This window comes from Pyricularia oryzae, chromosome 3, assembly GCF_000002495.2.
Source record: "Pyricularia oryzae 70-15 chromosome 3, whole genome shotgun sequence".
Taxonomy (NCBI): Eukaryota; Fungi; Ascomycota; class Sordariomycetes; order Magnaporthales; family Pyriculariaceae; genus Pyricularia; species Pyricularia oryzae.
In genome coordinates this window covers 6,172,132-6,192,939 of record NC_017849.1, presented here as the reverse complement: position 1 = coordinate 6,192,939, position 20,808 = coordinate 6,172,132, and the positions used below count along the sequence as shown (strand labels likewise).

The following is a 20,808-nucleotide window of genomic DNA, read 5'->3' as shown; positions in this document are numbered from 1 at the left end:
ATTTTCGGACTTGACCGCTTCACCTTTACTCGTCAGCCTCTTTATTTATCTGCAATGGTAACACTGCAGACCGTGTGGGCTGGCTGTCGTATACGCGCTGGCTGTATCGCATTCCAGGCCGCGTAGAGGGGGGTCCTTGCTGTGTCACGGTTGCACAGCAGCGGGGTGCCATTTTTGGAGGCAGGGACTTGCGGTTTCGGAACGTCATGCTCCTGAAGCGAACAGCCAAGATCCAAAAGAAGATGCAGGCAGAAATTCTCATGCACTAGATTGTATTTACCGGACGGGATATGTTCCGTGCCGTAATTTGACAAGATAATTATGTACAGTAGAAAATGACAAGACCATGACAAATAACAAAGACCCTGTCCACCATGTCCATCGTCCTCCATGTGCCGTTCTCCAAGCCGCAAGTTGATTAGGCCTTTGGAGGGCAGTCCCTGGGGGTGGGGTACAGGTACGGAACGTTCTTGCACTCGTCCTTGCAAATGTAGTTGGGGTCGAGGTTGCAGTGGCGCACATCTAGCACACTGGTAATGTTCTTCCAGTATGGGCTGGAGCATTCGAGCGACCATTTGTAGGTGTCGTCGTTGAGCAGGGCCGGGTCGTTGCGGCAGCAGGATTGGCGGCTCTTGTCCTGCAAATAAGGCAGTCCCCATAGGCAGCAGAGTCCATTCTGGGGGTCCTGGGAAGCGATGACGTCGGCGCCAGAGCTGTAGACTTTGCCAAAGTCGGGGCAGGTCCAGGTGGTCTGGCGAGCTTGAAGTGGTTCCTCGATTGCGACTGGTGAGGCGGAGCCGATGGTGGCAGCGGCGAGGAGGGCGAAGAAGTTGAAGGCGTACATTTTGTGTGGGAGCAAGTTGTGGTAGAATCTAGATGCAGTTGACAGCGGTGGAAAGCGAATGTGGTAGAGTAATGATTGTAGTGAGTGGCTGATTGAAGACAGGTTGGTGTCTGGCAAAGCAATCGGAAGATCTTGGTGGAAGACGACCCCTTCCCTCATTTTATATGTGATTTCGACCTGGACCAGATCATAGGTTCGAAAATGACCCATTCCACAAAGTCGCATATCCTGGTTTGGCAATCTCGCATTCCAACTTTACCGTGGAAAATTCTCCGTCGAATATGTTGCCGCAACACGATTGGTGGTTGGCGGCTTGGCCGATGCTACCATGGGGAAGAAATCGCGGGGGCGAACGGGATTGCTTAACAAACTGCCCGATTCGGAATACAGGCCGGGACGGCATTGGGGACGTAGGCGTAATCAAACTCTAGACGGCACATTTGTGCGTAGCAACTGCGACGTATTACAATGATTCCAACTAAAAATAGTGCCTCCTTTTGAGGTGCAGGGGAGCAAGAGCAATTCTAGAACCCAATGCTTGTATATTGCAACGCTGGGTCTGCGTGTATTGTACATCGTGGAGTTGCGAACCTCATAATCTCGGTGTGACGCAAGATACTGTCCGAGTATGTCGCGCGTATTTCCCTCTCGGGCAGCATCCGTATTCACTGAGTCGGGGAACCATGCGCGCCACCATTGCCTGCCAGGGGAAGATTATATGGAGTAACCTAGTTTTATACGGGACAGACGGAGCAAGTGATCGGTAACGGCAGTCTAGTATATGGATCTGCGCACCGAGTCAGGACGAGGTTATGGACCCGAGGTTCGATATCGAGGAGGGAGGATTGATAGTCACCCGACTAAGATTAAAACTTTCATTTTGCGTCAAACTCACTCCTGCTGGTCAAAAATTTTAACAGCTTTTGGTTTCCGCTTCTATCATCTGTCTTTGTTGGCCGTAGAGGTGACGAGACTTGTCAATTAAATAGCCGCTCCTACCTCGACCACAATGACGACACGCTGCCGGGTATCATACCACGAATATGTCGACCAACCTCATGAAAAGTTGAGAAAAATGATGTGCGGTCTATTGGATGATCGGCCACTTTGCTCTCGGTATTCCTTCGGAGTTGGAGGATTGACAGCTGCAGAGCTTTGAGTCTGTGGGCAGCAGCAACAGTACCTGCCAAGCCTTGAGATAGAACTCGGGGGTTTCAATGGTTGCGGCCTTGCGGAAGGACTAGAAAACATTGTCTTATTCAGATACCTACCTAGGTAGGTAGGTAGGTACCTTACCTAGGTGGTAGGTAACTTGATGACTGAAGATCAAAGATCAATAGAAGACCATAGATTGCTATGGAACACCGCACTTGCCCAGCCGTACTATGTACATGCCTTTTACGGAATCGACTCGTGTCTTAGCAGTTGTGCCACAATGGATGAATTCGGAAGGGCCTACCACATGCATTTTGTGCCGCACCTTTAAAAAGAATAGGGAAGCAGCAAGACAGAAATCAAATCAGGTCTTTAAACAGTTTCACCTCGACTACCGCCATGGACAATTCTACCTACCTACATTCTTTTGTCGAGATTCTCCACCAGCCAGCATGCCCGCGGCATTTCAATCACCTAAGAATACGCCACGTTTATGGATATCGTATATCCTTTAGCCATCTCAGTCATTAAACTCTACCTCCTATCGCCCCAGACACTCCTATCGCTCCAGAGACCATGTCAGACCCAGGACGTTTTCCCACTGACGGCCGCCCGATTGGTCACGAATCCTGCGTCATTTGCTTGAATATATTAGACGCCAAAACCGAACTCGTTCACCTCCCCTGCGGTCACTATGCCTGTCACGGTTGCAGAGGAGATGCAATCCGGCATTCTCTTCGCCCTGGTGGCCAATTTCCTCCAGAATGCTGCGGAAAGCCCTTTCGCGAACACCAGTACTCAGACTTGGTTACGGAACCGCAGCTTCAACAAGCCAAAGAGAGACTCATGGAAAGGGAGGCAAAAGATCCCGTCTTTTGTCACAACAAAGATTGCGGCAGCTTTATCCGTGATCGGTTGATTGGGGATGGCCCTGACGTCCTGGCGTGGTGCTACAAATGCTTGTTCTTCAGCTGTTCGGGATGCAGTCGCTTTCCACATCCTGGCTCCAAATGCCAACCACCCAGTTGGGAGCAAGATACCAAAATGAAGAAATACATCAAAACGGCAAATTTGAAGCAGTGCCCAGGCTGTAAATTTGCCTACAAACGAGAACAGGGATGTAGACACATGAGTGAGTACCGGTTATAACCACCAACTCATGATTAGATACCGAACTGACACAAGTAGCTTGCCCCCGTTGCAAAACCGAGTTTTGTTGGACTTGTGGCGACATCTAGGGCAAGTGCGCATGCAGCCAAAAGGATATCGTTTCAGCACTTGAGGTCAGCGAGGCTCTGGACCTCATCCACCATGCACAATCCGGAACCCCAAGCACAAGTCCAAGACATCTCCGCAGGGCCATACAGAAAGTCGACGAAGCGTTCGCCACTTCTCCCGATGATGATGAGAGTTCCGATGAGTCTAAGCCCAGCTCATCTACCCGGAGGCTTTTGTTCCAGGACAGGATCAGCCCTAGGAATAATCAGCCAGGGAATCGAGTTGATGTACCCCCGAGATCTCAAGAGACAACTGCTTCTGATCCCACTCGCTTCCCCGTCAGAGGGCCGCCCCCATATCAGGTGAAGGCGAATATGTCTCAAGACGGCCCTGCCTTGGGCAGAGATGCTGCACAGAAAAGGCCTACACCTTATCAACCGCGCATGGATCAAGCAACACCAGAACAACCCAACTCTGAGGTCACCACAAGAGATGGCCTTGGGCTCACACGTACTTTCGATGGAGCAAGGCAGTCTGGGTCGACTGGATCATGGTATCCCAACCCACTCAACAATCAAAGACCTCACAGTCTGGGCTTGGTTGGAGGTTTTGGAGTTCAATCGCAAGTGCAAACACAACGACTGAGCGGAACCTTACAGTCTCAAGAGGGATTTCAGACCCACTCGGTCTACGAAGGGATTGCGCATCCGGCGCCCTTCTTTCACCATGATCTCCAGGGATCTATTGGCGGACAAGGAACGAACAACTACAGCCAAGACTCCCGCAAACGACCTGCAAGGGAGCTGAGCGATGGCAACTCATCTTTTGTACCTGATCGGAGGCCCCCCAAGACCCGCAATCGGTCAAGCGTTGGTTCCTCTGAGATGATCTTTGAGTTGCATACGGACTCTCACGTGCAGCGTCAACAGACGGTGCCTCCCATGCAGCCCGGTCAAATGGTGCCTACTGAGATGCCAGGGATGTATCCTACAATACCTGGACCTGAGGTTCACTCGACAGACTGGAGACTGCGACATATGCTTGACAGTCGCCAGTTTGATTTGACAGCACCGGCAAACACAAACTACCCCCTCTCAGGGCATTTTTTTACGAATCCTATGAATCCTCGGCAACCATTGTTTCTGCCGCTAGGATCCTTCCTGCCCGTAAGTCTCCCTGAGAGAGCGACACCATTCTCATCCCTGCCGACAACAGCTACTCCGTATACAGACCTGCCCTATGGACAAGGGTTATATTTTCAGCAGCAACCGCCCAGCCAAGGATTAAACTGGTTTCAAGCGCCGAGTCCAGGCGGCCAGGGTATGATAGAAGCTGCGCAAGGCATTGGTCAGATGCATCTGCAAGGTCAAAACCCGCAGCAAAACCAGGAAAACATTCGACCGCCTCAGCCGACAGTCGTAGCTCATCTAGGCCACACCCACGCCCATCCTCTATCGACAGGCTTTAGTCGTCCTGAAGTTGGGTCTGGGGGAGGCCAGAGACGTGGCGGAGGACGAGGTCATGGACGAGGCCGTGGAAAAGGGACCTGACAGTGACGACAGGTGGAACGAACAATTGGGGCCAGACTTTGGAGCAAAAGTCTGGGGGTCTGAGGGTCTCAAGGAAGTTTGGTCAAATGATAGTTATGATGATGGTTACCATGGTACAACCTGATCAGCGTTGTTTTTGTGCAAGGGTAACGACATGTTTCTTTGTTTGATGACACATTTTTTGTATTAGGTGGAAAATAAGGGATAGAAAACATGATACAGCGATATGTACTTGCTTCTTGCAGATTTCCTTACAGGTGTCACGTGTGAAGCTATTTTGCGCGGCAACTTGATCCGACCCCTATCACTTGTCTTTGACCAGTGTGACGGAAAAGACACCGCGGGCAAGGACACTGCCAGGCTCGAACGAAAGCGGTCGTGAAATATTACACTGCCCCGTCTTTTGTGACACGTTCTATGGTCGCCAGGCTAGCAATGTAACTCTTTCACAAGGTGTACTAGTGAATTTGCAATCATTGTTGAGAGCGGTTGACCACAAAGGTTGGGCTGCGTCAGCGTCACTCGCAAGTCTTGTTTCAGGAATGAAGAGAAAGACACTCTGAAAGTCAATGAAGCTGCTGGATAATATAAGACACAGTCTCGGACTTGACCGGTGAACATTGTTGATTTGGTCGCAAGCATCAACAGTAAGATTTACCCACCAGCACATACAACCGGTTTCATCAACAGCCAGTTTTCAGAATATACACTCTCATCAAAACACCAAGCCAACCCCGTACCACACCGCCAAATGGTCAAGTTCGATCTCATCCGCCACGGCGAGTCCTGCTCCAACGTCTTCTTCGCCCAGGACCTAGCCACCGGCAAATTCACCTCCGGACCCTACGACGACCCCCACCCCGCCAACCTCCCAGCCGGCACCACCTGCGTCAGCGGAGACCACTTCTTCGCCACCGTTCTGACCCCGTACGGTGTCTCGCAGTGCGTCGCCGAGCGCCGCCGGCTCGAGGCTCCTGTCACCGGATACCCGGCCGACAAGGTCAGGGGTGTGTTCTCGTCACCGCTGGAGCGCGCCGTCGAGACGGCCGTCCTAGCGACGCCGTTTGCGGCGCTGAAAAAGTGCGGCTGGACGCTCAGGCTTGTCCCGCAGCTGCAGGAGGCGGTCAAGTATCAGTGTGATGTCTTTTCGAGCCGGGCGCTTCTCGAGAAGCATGTCGAGAAAACGCGGAGGTTATATGTGGAGATCTTGAAGGCGGAGGGGAGGGAGGGGGATGCGCAGCTGCTGAAGCGCGTCTGCATCAGTCTTGATTGGACTGCTATGGACGAGGAGGTCGCGTCGGCTGGTGGGTCGAGGACTTGCCAGCTGGTGAACGAGTCTGCGGAGCAGATCGAGGCTCGCGCGGCAGATGCGAGGAGGTTCCTTGCCACGCAGGCTGTCGGAGAGAAGGATGATCGCTATCTCATATTTACGCACGGGCAGATCACCGAGTATCTGCTGGAGAAGCCGCTGTGCAACCCGCCCAAGGCCAAGCTGATCGCGTTCCTTCTCAAGGGGCCCAACCACCTTCCAGACGGGATCGAATCTCCCAGTCTGAGACTCGGCGGGAGCGCGGCTGGGGCCAAAAAAGACACCGAAGCGAGGATCAAGGAGGGCACAGAGAAGTATAGGGTCCAGGAGAAGGCGGCTTGGATCAAGAAGATGGGCAGGACTCCTGCTAATGTCCCTACCGAGTGTCTTGACAGGCCTGTGTCTGGCATGGGTCGGTGGTGGCCTGTCCAGGATGCAAAGTTTTTCTGCACGACAAGCCTCCCGGAGGACGAGAGGCTGCTCAAGGAACTTGCAAGTGCTGCGGTGGCGGCTTGTAAAAGCCATAGTCCGGCAAAGCACATGAAGAGTCTCTGGAAGGGAGGAGAATATCCAGAGAAGATGCTCCAAAGGACTATCGATGTGGTGTCGAGGAAGCAGGTTGGACTGTCTGGTCGCAAAGGTTCCCCTTGGTTAGGCTAGGTTGCGGCTAAAAGGATCAGGCAGTGTTTGGCAGCTATTGTGAATCCACCTCACGACAAGACAATGGCAAAGAACGGGAAGAATGATTTTGCTCATCGTACCCTACAAAGACAAATCCTTCTTAATGGGCACGTGAACCGTTTAATCTATTTAGCTTGTCCATCCTAGCGGAACTAGAGACCGCAAGCAGTACATGCAGACATCAGTGGAGTATTGGCAATCCTAAACACTACAGAAATCGCTGGCCAGGATGTTATTTAGCGTAACCATGACCAGAAAAAGCTTCCAGCTCCATAGAACGCTGTCAATCAAGGCAACAAAGTAGGACGTGCGGAACGCAAAACCGCAAAACATGGCTGATGATAATGATATATGCAGCCCATATATGAACCTGAATTGACAAGCGCTGAAAAGTCGAACCTTTTTAGAACTCGGATGGAAAGGCAACATAGACTGCGGATAGCGGCTGTAGCTTGCTAGGCAGCACTAGATCCGGGGAACTACGCCCCAGGTTTAGCGGCATGCTTATTTTAGGCCATTTCGCCTTGGCTTAGCATTGTTGTACAGACCCGCTCTGATCAACAACCAGGGGACTACGATACCATCTACATGAAAGATTCCATCCCCTTACTTTACAGTTTACACACACCCAGCCCCGCCAGAAAGCAAGCCACTTGATCTGTTTTTGTGCTTACCAGTCTCGTCATTTTGCCAGTACAGTGATACTTTCGCTACTATTAAGTAATCACTTTACCTTCAACCTAGAAAGAAAGTCGCTCGGACCTTAGCTTGAAATGTATTTCTCCTCTACTTTCCATTTCAAAAGCTGCCATATAAACGACGTTATTTAGTGAGAGTATGACGCATGAAGGAAGCGGTCACCGTCTCAGGCCGCCTCAACCCAGCACAAATGTACCTGCTTGATTCTGCTCTCTCTATAGCCGCCGTGACCTACTTCCTCAGATTTCCTCGAAACCCTGTACCCACTCACCCCACTGTACCACAAAGCCACTCCCTCCCACGTCCTCCTTTCTACCTTCACCACATTTTTTAAAATTTAATTAAGATCTCCAAATTAGTTAAGGGAATAAAGGTGCTCCTTGACCAGTCCTCCATGTTCATAAAGTAAAACGAGCAAACGTCTTGTGCTCGGGGAACGGGCTGTATCCGGGTGAAACAATAGCCATCTTCATCTTCATCTTCATCTTCATCTTTATCTTTATCTTCATCTTCATCTTCATCTTCATCTTCATCTTCATCTTCATCTTCATCTTCATCTTCATCTTCATCTTCATCTTCATCTTCATCTTCATCTTCATCTTCATCTTCATCTTCATCTTCATCTTCATCTTCATCTTCATCTTCACCCTCAAAGACAAACCAACCGCAGTGCGAGAAGCCTTTGATCATGGAACTCAACACAAAGGGCATGAAAGAGACATCGGAACCAAGCTCAAGACCTTGGCGGAGATGCCTGAGGTCGAAGTTGGTGGATATCCATGCATCTTCTTCACCCAAGCGTCTGTAAGTGACAAGCTCCGCCTGAATCGTTGCCCAAATTCGCCCCAGCCCCGGACTGGCACAGTATGTATTGTTGTTTGTGTCATAGTAAGTATAGGAATCATAATAATGCTCACAAGCGAAGCTTTCAGATGCGCCCATTCCCTCGTCATTTGAACGTTGAGCTGCCGCCAACTTCATCGTCATGACGAAGACATCCCACCCGAGTCGAACCTCAGACGTCCACTGGTGGTGGGGTAGCCCCTGGAGCGCATGCGCAAGGGCTATGGGAGTCATGGGGGTATGTTGACAGTTTCCTGTGTCTGGGGTCCCGCCCGGGAAAAACAGGAGTGGAACTGCGAGATCGGCTTCGTCCAAGGGGTTGGCGTTGTGCACGAGCATGCAGGTGAGGACCGCAATGGCTCCAAAAAGAGTCTCGCCCGGCGCACCGTGACTCGCCAGACAATACGCCACCATGACCAGCGTGTGCAATGGCCGCGGTCTGAGCGCCTCTCCGCAGCAACACCTCCGGAAGAAGATTCCAGACTCCAAGTTGATATCTGGGCTGTAAGGCTTGGAGAACAATGCTGTGATGAAATGGCATACCGCCTGGACAGAAGTGTGGCAAAAGGGATGTTTCCAGGACATGGGGATCGACGTCCGACCGGAGGCAAACAGCCGGCGTACGCAAGGCGAGTCTAGATCCCACCTCCCACAAACGTCAATGCCTTCTCCGGGAAACCTTCCGGCCTTGCCCAGCGCCTCGCAAACTATGGCTGGACTGACTGAGGTATGTGAGCGCAGGGTGGTGATCATGAGGGAGTCGAGGATGGTGTGGGACAGGTCGTTTCGGTTCAGCGGTAGGACGGAATATTCATCATGCATGTTTTCCACCAAATGATCGGCGATAAGACAGCAACTGGTGGCACCACGCAGGTGTGTAGCAGCCAGATGAAAGGGAAACAAGTCTCCCAGGTTCCCTGACAGGCATTCTAGGTCAAGCTCTGTTAGGCAGTCATGATTGCCTGAAGCGATTGCGAGAGCAAAGGCTTCCGCTTCCAACTGGTCCTTTGAACGCTCCAAGGCGGCTGAAAAGGTCGATGATGTGACTGGCAGGTCGGTCGTTGCTTTTGTGAAAGAACCTGAAGTCATCCCCTCCTGTAGAATTTCACCGAGGCTTGATGACTTATTCCCCTCCCAAGGCATCCATGTTGTCTCGTCTTCGATGTCCTGGGCTTGTGGAGCATGCGGTGGTGAAGGTGCATACACTGCATAGTCGCATTCGACGTCATCCTCGTGATGAATTGACCACCGACAAAGCATTGTCGGATGCAGGGAATCATCCCATATATCTGCCTGGGCCGAGTTTGAAATGTCGGGCAGGGCGCGAGCCTGGTGGCTTGCTCCATCGGTAGTGAGCCCACCAAGGCTTCGTGCCGCGATGAGCTCAGCATCCCACCGCGTCGGACCTCTGCCATAGTACTTGGCCGACATGAAGGAGAAGATAAATAGGTCGTGGAACCAAATTGCGGTGTCTCTATGGGGTTTCGACGTTAGTGTCGTTCTGCAAGAAGCCTCGTTTGCATGTTTGCATGGAGCAGAGACCAGGATGCCTAGGATACCTTTGTTCAGGGGCATTCAAGCTCTTCATAAGCTCGTCTTGCTTCCCTTGGAGAAAAAGCCCGACATGACTCAGGTTTGTTTTCTGTCGTACCAGACATGTGGTTGGCGATGGAGCATCAATTGGGCCCCGAGGGGATGCAGCCGTATCAGCGGGGCTATTGATGGTGAAGAAGGGGGAGGCTGCGCTCGCAGACGGCGACCGGTGATCAAGAGGATATTGATGGCTGACAAAAAGGGCGGCGCACGGAAGATTCCATTTCAGAATGCTTTTCTCATCTGTCAGAACCTGTCTGGTCCGCGAAGCCCTGCTTCGCACGCAAACACGACCAGGGGATGAGCACTCACAACCCAGGCGAGATGTTTGGCAAGGACTCTGACTCCAGTTTGCGCTTGAGGTATCTCCTCAACTGCTTCTTCTGCGCGTCCGACAGCTTCTTGTGGATGCCTCCCTTATGGACTGTGATGTCGGATGTGGTTGCGCTGGGGTTTTGACGACGGGCGTGTTGCACTATCATCTGTTCTTTCTCCTTGGTCTTGATCCGTTTGCGCACCTTCCACAACTTGAGGCGGTAGCGATAGTGTGGCTGTCTGGGTTATAAAAGAGATTCATGGTCAGCGGGTCAGAAGCTACTGTATGAGCTGGGCACGTTGGCAATCTACAACGAAGAAGTGTGAGTTGAGGGGGTTGGGAGGAGGAGGGGATGAGAATTGATAAAATCGACTGACTGTGCATCAAAGTCATACACAAGCTTCATGTGATTCGCCATCTCGGGAATGGTCATCCCTTTGTTGATGTACAAGTCGATGATGACTTCCTTGAGAAGGGGCCATCGGTCATCGTGTGGGATCGAACGATCCATTCCAGGATGACCTGGGTCAGCCATGGTTGGGACTGGATGAGAAGGTACTTTGTGAAAAGGAGTTTGTCGGATCCAACAGAGAGATTTCTGTAATTGGACGTGATAGCGATAAGAAATGTGGGGTTGCAAACCACAAACTATTGAAACTTTTGGGTGATAAAAGAAACAGAGAAAGTTCAGAAGGAGCGACTTGGGGAGGGGACTGTTTTGTACCTTGTGGATATTAGTGGTGCCAATCGACAGGAACCAAAACAGGCCGCCTTATCGGGCTGCAGCCTTTGTTCAGCTTTGAATTGCATCACTTTGTTACTTGGGGCCGTTCATTGCGTACTCCGTATACCTGATGATGGTACCAAGTACCTGGGTGTGTACCTTAGTTCGTCATTTTTTTTTAAAAAAAAAACGAGGCAGCAGTACTAAAGCAAAGAGGCGTCCAACCAGGCCTTGGCCTCTTGACAAAAGAAGAATAGCCAACCAGAGTCTCTTATTTTTCAGGGACATGCGCTGAGACGTGGCATGCACCAAAGTCTGAAAGCCCCGCACCCCTCCCCCCAGAAGGACTGCCAAAAGAAGAATACCCAATCATGGGCTCTCCACCTGGTGGAAAAAAAAGAAGAGTGCCGGGATACTGCACATGCTATGCACGCAGGAAATGAGCAAGGCACGCCCCCCCCCCCCCCCCCCCCCCCCCCTGTGTGGCTTGACAGAAGACCTGTGGTCCCTGCTCGAACAAAAAGACAGAAACCAATGGGAATGATCCCTGTTCGGAGAATTATGATGACAGCCAAACCAGTGCAAAAGGGGAAACGCCAATAAGAGACTCTGGCTTACCTCACGAGTCTGCCCGACGAGCAGCGCAAAAAGACAATGGCCAATCCGGGGTTGAGCACACCGCGCACGAGCCACCACTCCATGATCTTGCCCTGGCCAAATCTTGATCCGGATACCTGATACCTGACCGACAGGAGATCTACACTATGGCAGGGTGCATCTGTGGCAGGAAATCCAAACCCCAGGAGCCTGCAAATTCCGCCACATATCATTGCAGCCAATGATCTGTGGCCGACAAAAGGGGACTAGCAAATCAGGATAAAGATATCGCCCCGGCTGGAGGGATATGTGGGTCGCCGAAGTCAGAGGAAAAAAGACTATGTACAAACAGGGAGACGTTGATTATGGAGTGGCCATGTGTGCAGGTAAACATCCAGACCGTCACAACCGGCACGCTCTCCTCTCTTAGTCTCGTCGCCCAGCCAGGATGCAGGCAGCAGGGATTTGCTGAGGCACCTCGTTGAGGTATATAAAGCTCGGCTGCCGCTCTATCCTCGTTCCTTTGACAAAATGCTTTGGAAACCACAGTCATCAGGCCTTTATATCTTATCATCACTCGCCTTGTTTCTTTTCCACTGAGTTCCGCCAAATCCCTCTCCCACACATCCCATAGCTCCCTACACCACCACCACCATGCCATCCGAATCCTCTTCCCAGAAAGACTCGTAAGTCTGTTCTGTCCGGTGCATGGACAAGCCCTTCTTCTCTAGCACAGCCTAGTTGACAGCTCACAGCCGGACCTCTGCCCAACGAGGTTCAAAGTCCAGCAATTCCAGCACCAAGGCCCAGCGGGGCTCGGCCTCGGGTTCTCAGCACGGGCAGACTCAGGAGACCGGAGGTTCCTCAAGCCAGGACCACTCCGGCGCCAAAGTCCCAGTCAAGGTCTTCTACAGTGAACAGGACTTTGCGCACATTGGCGCCCAGTTCTATGATGAGTAAGACCCTCTCTCCAATGCGGAACTAGGGACTTGCTGTTAACATTTTTCAACGCATGAGCAGTGAAACGACGGAAAGCGGCCAGCAGCGTTAGGCTTCACCGGCGAGGCATGCCATATGGCTGGTTTAGAACCAGGGTGTATGTACCCAGCGATGAGGTTCGCAAAAAAGGGGCCGAAAATGATTTTATTGTGACGGGGACCACACATATTTTACAGAATAAGAGCCGATAAATTATTCTGCTCACTCGCTCGTTTGGTTGATTAATCCATGAGTTGTGACACTACTTTCCCTTATATTTATCCGTGAAACATACAGCTCTGCTGCACAGTCAGTTACTGTCCTCTCAGCCAAAACTGGAAGACACAGAGTGACCACCTTTGCCCCTGAGACTTTAATCAAATTTTGACTGTATATACGTCATGGAAGGAGGGCAAACGGCAAGGCGGGGCTGCCAGGGCCGTCTGAGAAAGTGTATAAAAAGAAAAGATTTTTTCCCTTCGTCGGCCTGATCGCTTCCTTTCAACAACAAAAAAAACATCACCCCAAACTCCTCTTCCAGCAGCCCACCCAAACAATTTCCAAATCACAACGCAGCCGTCACCATGAGCACCAACCTACCTCCTGGCTCGGCCACTCCGTCCAACTCCATTCCCGACAACAACACCATCACCATGCTGGGCGCTGCCATTGCGGGTATCCGCGGGTCGCTTTTGCGCCAGATGGACAATGCTCGGGGAGAGCTTGACCGGTGCGAGGCCATCCTGGCCACGCTCGTGGCTTTCCGAGCCCAAGCCATTGATGTCAAGCAGAAAGATGCCAAGCTCGCGGAGGTCGAGAAGGAAGCTGCGCGTCTGCAGAAAAAGAATGGTAAGCTTGAGGCCTCCAGTAGTCATCAAAATCAACAAAGGGACTAACATGTTCAATGTGCCCATCACTGTGCTCAGCTCTACTCAAGGACGAGGTCAAGCATTTGCTCACTGAACGCGATCAACTCCTCGATGAGCTCGAGCTCCTGAAGCGTGAGCGCTCTGGTATGTGAACTTGTGCAGGATCTGGAGCTCTTCCTGCTGTAAGTATACAAACCTCTCAAGTTCTTTCCAGTAGAACTTGTTGTTCCCGTACTGATGCCAAGTGCTGTATCTGAATAGGAACAGACCTTCAACCTGAGTTTACTACCGGCGTCCTCGACCTCTGAGGAGAACCTGAAAATCAAAAACAATGGGGGATGACGGCACGTTTGATTGTTTGGACTGTTTGATGGGCTGGGACTTGTGGACCTTTTCACTCCTGGCCTTGTCTTGAGCTCTAATTTAGTCTAGAAACCCTAATTGATCCGTGCTTTCTCCTCGATAGCTTGACAGAATGTGTGCATGCAACGTGTGTAAAGCTATACCTTCCAAGATGGTCCGGAATCCGGATTAGCTCCATTTATCTATAAGGTCTGTGGAATCTGGTAACCAGTCATACAATTCCTTTGCCAGGGTTTGATTGTGTTATGGCGAGTCTGGCCAGACATTGCCGATTATAGAGAGCAGAACAGATCAGCAAGTTCCAGAAGATATCTGGTCTGCCTCGTAGTGGTATACGATTGATAGACGCACGAAGGGGAGAAGCTATGCGTCCAGCCAGAAAGACCGCGAGTAGATAGCGGAACGGTACAAAAGAGCTACATTGCTGATGATTTGTAATTGGACATTTACCAAGTTCCATGTCTTTGAAACCAGAATCTATATTTTGTCGCCCTGTAGGCTGTAACCAGTCTCAAATCCTCCCCTGTCCAGGAGTGTGTTGGGGATATCTGCGTGCCTCCTGTACGTGCCGTCGTGTCCTTGTAATCATCCCCGGAGAGGGCCTGGAAGCGGTCAATGGAGATAGCCCGCAGCCACTCGTATTCGATGTCCTCGACAACCTATAGACCGAAGTTGGCGCTGGATCCCTTGTCCCGAATCTGGCGTGGACCCTGAAACTCAGTGGCACCTTTGGGGTTGGGCTATACCTGTGAGTCGTAGAACATCTAGCCTTGAAAGGCTTCGTCTTATCGGGGACGGACACGGAGATCTCTTGACCGTCCAGCGTGGCTTTGAGGTTGACGTCGGCGTAGGGGATCAAGAACGGCTCATAGCTTACAGGATGCGGTGCTCACTGGATACTTGTTATGTTTGTCAGTTCTCGTATTTTTGATTCCTTTGAAGTATCTCGCGTTTCATCCCCACTCTCACGACTTACCTGCCTCTAGTACACGCAGGAGTGCAAGCTGCAGTATCCCCCGGCCCAGAACCTCCGGTTGGCTGGGGGAGCGTGTACAGCGTCTCGACCTTGTCCGCCTGCGCAAAGACGCGCACATGCGGGTGCTGACTGCTGAGGGCCTGCGATGGTGTGTTTTCCCTGGGGTTGCCGTACTGTCGATCCCAAAGACGCTGTAGTCGGCGAGCTTTTTCTCAATGTCCAGCGCCGTGGCGAAGAAGTAGAGTCGGACAGGTAACCTGCTTCTATGCAGATGGCTAGCTTGGTGGTGAAAAGTGGAGGGGACCTCGGAGGCCGGAGACGGTAACTGATAGGTTGAGCGGTCGCATTAGTTGGAGAATGAGTGGTGGAGGTTTTTGTAGCCTTTGAGACGCAGATGCTTCATGAACTTGCCTGTTTTGCGATTTTCTTCTATCTTGACCTCTCGCATATCGGCCACGACGTCTGAGTTGAGTTAAAAGGGGCCCTGAATTCAGGTTGTAGTGTGTGTCAGAATGGTTAGACAGTTTTTGCTCATCCAAGGCTGCAATAAACTACCTGGATTTCGTAAGCTAGCTACGCTGTGATTGTATCTTTGCTGACCAAGCCACGAGCACCACCCTGCTGAAAGCTTTCAAAGCTGCCGTCTTTATTGATTTCGGCGATTGGGAATCCTTGGTTCCAGTTGTTTGAATGGCTTTGAAGCCGGAAAGATTGCCACCTGTAGCGTAACAACCGCACTGATACAGTCTGCGGAGGTTTTGTCAGTGCCCATTACAGTTCGGCTAGAAATCCGCCATGATCGACAAAGGAAGGAGGGCAAATGTCACTCACGTCCTGGAATTAGCTAGCCCGCCAGGCGGTCATAGTCGGTAGAATCTCTCCATGCCACCAGGCAGCAGCCCCTATAGTCGCTCAAAGAAAGCCAATCTTAGAACTGTAAAGTTCTGTAGTTGCCATACTCATGCCTAAACTCAGGCTCCAACGCAAATTAACCCATTACTGCGCTGGAATCACCGCATCTACCAGAGATGACTACATCCGCCCCCTTTTCAAAGCAGTCGCAATGCCACCCATTGAACGGCCAGGCTGCTTGTCTTTCACCAAGCCCCTGAAATCGTGGTCCGTCAACCTCCACAACGGCGACCTTGGAATCCGTGATACCGTAAAATTTTAGCTGCTTCTTGATCGCATCGGTCAGACCTATTGCATTCAGCGCTCTACCGTTGTGAATAATCTTGATGCAGGCTGTGTCTTTGTCGAGTTGCCGGAGGAATCAACCTTCGTAGCTCTTGGTGGGATCACGTTTCATGTCCAAGGCCGACAAAGCTAGGAATTTGGCTATTAGAATCAAAAGCCGTTCAAACAAGCTTTACCTGCAGGCTCTGCATTCGCCATGACGAATAAGAAAATAAGAACCATGCAGAGTGTTTGTTACCAATGTTCATTTCTGCCAGGTAATTGGCTGTTACGACGTGACCTTTTCGCACGAAAAGGGGCAGGGCCAGTGGCCCATCGCTCGTGCAACCACTAAAACTGGCGACAATAATGGGTCTATCTGGGGTCGAGATGTCGGAGTCAGTGCTGTCTGTGGTTCGCGTGCGGAGACGTCAAGGAAGCTTTGCCAGGAAACTCGGGATCCAACTTCGATTTGCAAATTCCTTTGGCGATGTAAAAAAAAAAAAAAAAAAAAAAAAAAAAAAAAGAAAAAAAAAGCCCGTCCAACAAGTGAAAATCAAGTTGAATGTCTCGATCTGGATCTAATGTACTTTCTACCAATCGACGTGAGAGAAAGAAATACATGCGGGAATCCCGAGAGACCTCATGCCAGGTCATAGCCAACACCTCGGTTGCGTCTCAGGCCCATATACCCCGACGGCCGTCAGTAGTAGTAGTAGTAGTAGTAGTAGTATTATTTAACGCCGGGCTCGGCCCGGCTTGTTAGCCGGCCGTTAGCAACCTCCCGAGGGGTATCTCGGCGCGCGTTCTATCTTCTTTATTTACACAGGGGGAAAACAAGGAGGGCAGAGGCGGATCGTGCCTGACCGGGTTCGGGCCCGGTCCTGCTTAGGGGGTTAGTTCACTGACGCGACCCCGTGCCTAAGGTGCACGGAGGGTTCGTCTGACGGCTTGTGCCGTGAATTGTGGGTGAAAAGGCAGCAAGTCTATTCCTCGTCTGAGTTCGAGTCGTTTACGATCGGTGTCCCTAGGCGTAAAGTGCGTTCGTGGCGCGCGGGGCGCTGGCGGGCCGCTCTGGGGCGGGCGCTGAAGTAGTTGGTGGCTATCGAAAACGCCTCAAAGCTTTTCGGTTGCCCGAGGCTTGTCTGGAAGAATTTGCGGCGTTGGGCGCGGTCTGGCGGCCCGACCGGCCGCTCGTTATCAAACCACGGCCAGTTTCTCCACACCGCCCGCGAATAGCGGCAGTGCACCGGGTGCTCAGGGGAGGTCCGCTTCCAGCACCAGGCACACGAGGTGTTTGCATCCTGGTGGTTGAAACGGTCATGGTAGGCTTTGAAATCGCCGTGGCCGGTCCTCATGGCCAAATAATGGCCCAGTAGGGGTCTTGGCAAACGCAGTTCCTCGGGCTCCTTTCTCGGTGTGTATTGGAATTTCCATTCCCTATATGCGGGGGACCGTTCACAGAGTTCTTTACGCCACCAGTCCTTCTCTATATTCGAAAGAATGGCTCTGAGGACCGTGCCGGCACCGCTATACGTGGTTTGCTGAGCCCTCGGGTCTGGGTCCGGCGGTCCGGCGGAGCCGGCCTTGGCCAGCTCGTCAGCCCGGTCGTTTCCCGGGATTCCCTGGTGCCCAGGGCACCAACGGACCCGAACCTCGGTACCTTGTTTTCGGAGTAGATCGACAAGGTCATGGAACTCCAGAAAGGCCCATTGGGACGAACGCGGCGCGTCGCCTCTAAGACCCCAAATAACCGAGGTGCTGTCCACACAAATCCAAATCCGGGCGCCTGGCTGGGCCTTGGCTGCCGCCTGTAGCCCTTTTAGGGCGCCAATCGCCTCGGCGTCGAAAACGTGGCTTTCCGGCGTAATAGATGCGGAGCCTGCGGCAAATTCCAGGCCCGCCCTAAAAGCGGCCCATCCGTACCCTATTTGGACGCAGTTGTTTTCGTATTTTTCCGAACCATCCGTATATACCACGATATCGTCAGGTGATACCATGTCCAGCCATTCGATAAAGCGGCGGGCCGCTTCCTCTTTCGGGACTCCTCCGGTGGGGTCAGTGCGAGAATCCGGGGCATTGCGAGGTGCGCGCAACTCTAGTCTCCGGATCCGCGGGAGAAATTGTGCAGCCGTTTGCAGGGTCGTGGCCGAATGGCCCGAGTTGCGGGCACGAGGTATTTCACGCAGGCGGCTGACAAGGGGGTGCCCCTTGTCCGCGAGCCTTAGTCGGGCGCCGTATTTCAGGCGGGTGTAGGCCAGCGCGACGCGGGCCGAGGGTAGTCCTGCGTCCCTGAGAACAGTGGACGAGGGGGTGGTTTTATACGCCGGGAGGATTGCCCGTGCCGCTAAAACCAGCGGTTTGTTCAATGCTTTAAGGAGTCCTCTTTGCTTGTGCGCTGGGTTATACCATGCCTCGGCTGCGTAGGTGGCCGAGGAACCCACGCATACCACCGCTGCCTTGCGAAGTGCAGCCGCAGGCGGTCCGTATCTTACTGCCCCAAAGCCTTTGAGGTGAGCAGCGACCGCCATTGCTTTGGCAGCCCTTTCGGCCACGTGGCGGCGCCCGTCTAGCCGTCGGCTGAACCAAAAACCAAGCCAACGCATGCCCGGGTAGCGCTCGGCCCCGGAGGCGCTTTGTCCGCGTCGACCGCCCGGTAGTTGGACCGGGGTAACCGTTCTACCATTAATCCGGATTTCCGGGTTGCGACCGTGCCTTTTCTTAGTGATATGGATCACCTCTGTCTTTTCCGCTGCAAAATGGATCTTCTCTTCCGCCGCAATTTCGTGCATATCCCGGAGTTTATCTTCCAGCCAACGTACGTTTTCCTCCAACGAGGGTGACGATTTCCATGTAAGCACGTCGTCTGCGTATGCCAACCGCCACTTCGTACCGTTTTTGACGAGATACGCCAAATATAGCATATATAGGATCGGGGAAAGGGGAGACCCTTGCGGGGTGCCGCACCCAAGCCGCCTAAAGCCCGTGGTCGTACCCTCCAGCCGGACTCGGGCCTGGCGGCCGCTTAAAAAGTTAATCACGAACCTGAGGAGCATTTTACTAAACCCGAGGCTCCGCATTTTCCGTATTAATCGCCTATGGAGGAGGGCGTCGAAGGCGCCTTGGACGTCGCATGCGACAAGGGTGACTTCCTCCCCGCGAGCTAGAGCCTGCTCGATATCGTGGGCGAGGGCACAAACCAGATCCGTCGCCGATCGTTTGGGTAGGGCACCGCCGTGGGTGCAGCTAAGGAGCCCGTTGTCGTGTATGGCCCAAGCTATCCGGCGTGCAACGAGCCTCTCGAGGCCTTTTCCGATGCAGGAGAGGAGGGCTATAGGCCGCCAGGATCGAACGCTGCTCCGGTCTTTCTTCCCCGTTTTCGGTAGCATCGCGACTTCGGCCTTCTTCCAAGGCGCTGGGAAATGTCCGAGTTCCAGGCAACGTTGGTAGAGCCTGCGCACCGGCTCGGCCAACGAAGCCCATCCGGCTTTTAGTAGCCGGACGGTTATTCCGTCGATGCCCGGGGACGTGCTCGTAACCCCAATGCAGGAGCGCTCCGCCTCTTCCGCACTAACCTGGGTGTCCCAAGGGATTTTAGCCTCGTCCGGCGACCAGGCCTCCAAGGGGTCTCCCTGCAGGTCATCCTCCGCCGAAAATCGGCCAAGCACCTCCCGTTGCAGTGCTTCCGCTTTTGCTAAAGGCTCGCTCACTTGCTCGCCGTTAATAACCAGCGGCGGGGACCGGAGGCGTGGTCCGGCTCCCAGCCAGCCCACCATGTTCCACAAATCCTTATCGTCGCGCAGTTGGTCGATCCGGTGCCTCCAGTACTCCCGCTTCGCGGCCCGCACCCCTTTCGTATAGGCTTTTTCCTCGGCAGAGGCGTCTGCCCTATTTACAGCGCTCCGTTTAACCCGCTGGAATTCGGACCAGAGCCGCTGGCAGTTTTCGGTCCACCAGGGAGCCGAGCTGTCCCTTTTTCCCGCCGGCGTACCCACGACCCACGTCACTTGCTCCCATAAAGTTGTAAATTCAGCTACCCACGCGTCCAATGCGTAGCCATCGGCCGCGGATCCCGGGTCCGGCATGTCTTGCATGCCAAAAGCAAGTAGCTCCGCGAACTTTGGTAACCGGTCGTCCCTAACCGAAACGTTGATCGCCTCCGGGCGGGGGGCGCCGCGCGTCCGCAGCGTGGTATAAAGGGATTCGTGGTCGGAGCCTGTGTAAAGACTGCTGTCAACCACAGTTATTGTGCTGGGGAGGTTGGAAAAGACCATATCCAGTAAACCCCCGTCGCGGTGGGTGGGCACGCCGATATTTCCTGTAAAACTCATCCCCTGGGCTTGCGCCCATGCCGTCAGTTGGTCCCCTCCGCGTGCGTTTGCGCGGCCCGGCTGGTATGCAGCAGCCGCTACGTTAAAATCGCCGCCTAGCACCGTGGGTCCATTTGGCACGGTATTGCATACCATTTCCAGCGCGGCTTCAGTGCCCGGAGCCCTATATACGTTAACAAACAGTATTCCGTTAATTTCGAGCCAAAGTATGTCCCGTGTATTTTGGCCCTGCGGTAGCCGTCGTTGTGCGGCCCTTAGGGCTGCCCCCTTCTTGACGTAGGTGAGCACCCGGGGCCGGAGCCCAGTCATGGCTTTGTAAGTGTTGGCGTGCCATTCGTCCACTGGCGCAAAAACATCATAGCCCGGGTGCGTTTGTGTAGTCGTATTTAGCCCGCACCATGGCTCTTGAACGTTAACCAGGTCCACCTTTCTCTGGTGGCACAACTCCAATAGGCTCAGATGCACACCCATCCTTTTACCTACGTTGGCCCAAACTACGTCGAGGCATTCCCGCTGCATATTGCCGAGCGAGTATTTCGTCATATTAATCGACGGGTTGCTTCCAAGTCTATCCCATCAGCGGGGC

General features: G+C 52.8%; 8 protein-coding genes across 8 annotated transcripts; 4 read left to right on the top strand and 4 right to left on the bottom strand.

The window, feature by feature from the left end:
* Window positions 1-418: 418 nt before the first annotated feature.
* Window positions 419-844, bottom strand: MGG_07900 (uncharacterized protein; the record flags this gene model as incomplete). Its single annotated transcript, XM_003713094.1, has 1 exon — window positions 419-844. The coding sequence occupies one exon, from the start codon at window positions 842-844 to the stop codon at window positions 419-421; it is 426 nt and encodes a 141-aa protein (XP_003713142.1).
* A 1,087-nt stretch (window positions 845-1,931) lies between these two features.
* On the bottom strand, window positions 1,932-2,312 carry MGG_16960 (uncharacterized protein; the record flags this gene model as incomplete). Its single annotated transcript, XM_003713093.1, has 2 exons — window positions 1,932-2,084; window positions 2,304-2,312. 2 exons carry the CDS (start codon window positions 2,310-2,312, stop codon window positions 1,932-1,934), a joined length of 162 nt encoding a protein of 53 aa, XP_003713141.1.
* A 2,426-nt stretch (window positions 2,313-4,738) lies between these two features.
* On the top strand, window positions 4,739-4,891 carry MGG_07899 (uncharacterized protein; the record flags this gene model as incomplete). The annotated part of the gene is made up of 1 exon (XM_003713092.1): window positions 4,739-4,891. The coding sequence occupies one exon, from the start codon at window positions 4,739-4,741 to the stop codon at window positions 4,889-4,891; it is 153 nt and encodes a 50-aa protein (XP_003713140.1).
* Window positions 4,892-5,518: 627 nt separating this feature from the next.
* On the top strand, window positions 5,519-6,736 carry MGG_07898 (uncharacterized protein; the record flags this gene model as incomplete). The annotated part of the gene is made up of 1 exon (XM_003713091.1): window positions 5,519-6,736. The coding sequence occupies one exon, from the start codon at window positions 5,519-5,521 to the stop codon at window positions 6,734-6,736; it is 1,218 nt and encodes a 405-aa protein (XP_003713139.1).
* Window positions 6,737-7,160: 424 nt separating this feature from the next.
* On the bottom strand, window positions 7,161-10,743 carry MGG_13902 (uncharacterized protein; the record flags this gene model as incomplete). Its single annotated transcript, XM_003713090.1, has 4 exons — window positions 7,161-7,236; window positions 7,842-9,773; window positions 10,205-10,447; window positions 10,586-10,743. 4 exons carry the CDS (start codon window positions 10,741-10,743, stop codon window positions 7,161-7,163), a joined length of 2,409 nt encoding a protein of 802 aa, XP_003713138.1.
* Window positions 10,744-12,183: 1,440 nt separating this feature from the next.
* On the top strand, window positions 12,184-12,489 carry MGG_16959 (uncharacterized protein; the record flags this gene model as incomplete). The annotated part of the gene is made up of 2 exons (XM_003713089.1): window positions 12,184-12,215; window positions 12,285-12,489. The coding sequence occupies 2 exons, from the start codon at window positions 12,184-12,186 to the stop codon at window positions 12,487-12,489; spliced, it is 237 nt and encodes a 78-aa protein (XP_003713137.1).
* A 602-nt stretch (window positions 12,490-13,091) lies between these two features.
* Window positions 13,092-13,684, top strand: MGG_07897 (uncharacterized protein; the record flags this gene model as incomplete). The annotated part of the gene is made up of 3 exons (XM_003713088.1): window positions 13,092-13,356; window positions 13,434-13,520; window positions 13,638-13,684. 3 exons carry the CDS (start codon window positions 13,092-13,094, stop codon window positions 13,682-13,684), a joined length of 399 nt encoding a protein of 132 aa, XP_003713136.1.
* Window positions 13,685-14,612: 928 nt separating this feature from the next.
* Window positions 14,613-16,110, bottom strand: MGG_16958 (uncharacterized protein; the record flags this gene model as incomplete). The annotated part of the gene is made up of 4 exons (XM_003713087.1): window positions 14,613-14,631; window positions 14,716-14,906; window positions 15,845-15,960; window positions 16,089-16,110. The coding sequence occupies 4 exons, from the start codon at window positions 16,108-16,110 to the stop codon at window positions 14,613-14,615; spliced, it is 348 nt and encodes a 115-aa protein (XP_003713135.1).
* Window positions 16,111-20,808: the final 4,698 nt, after the last annotated feature.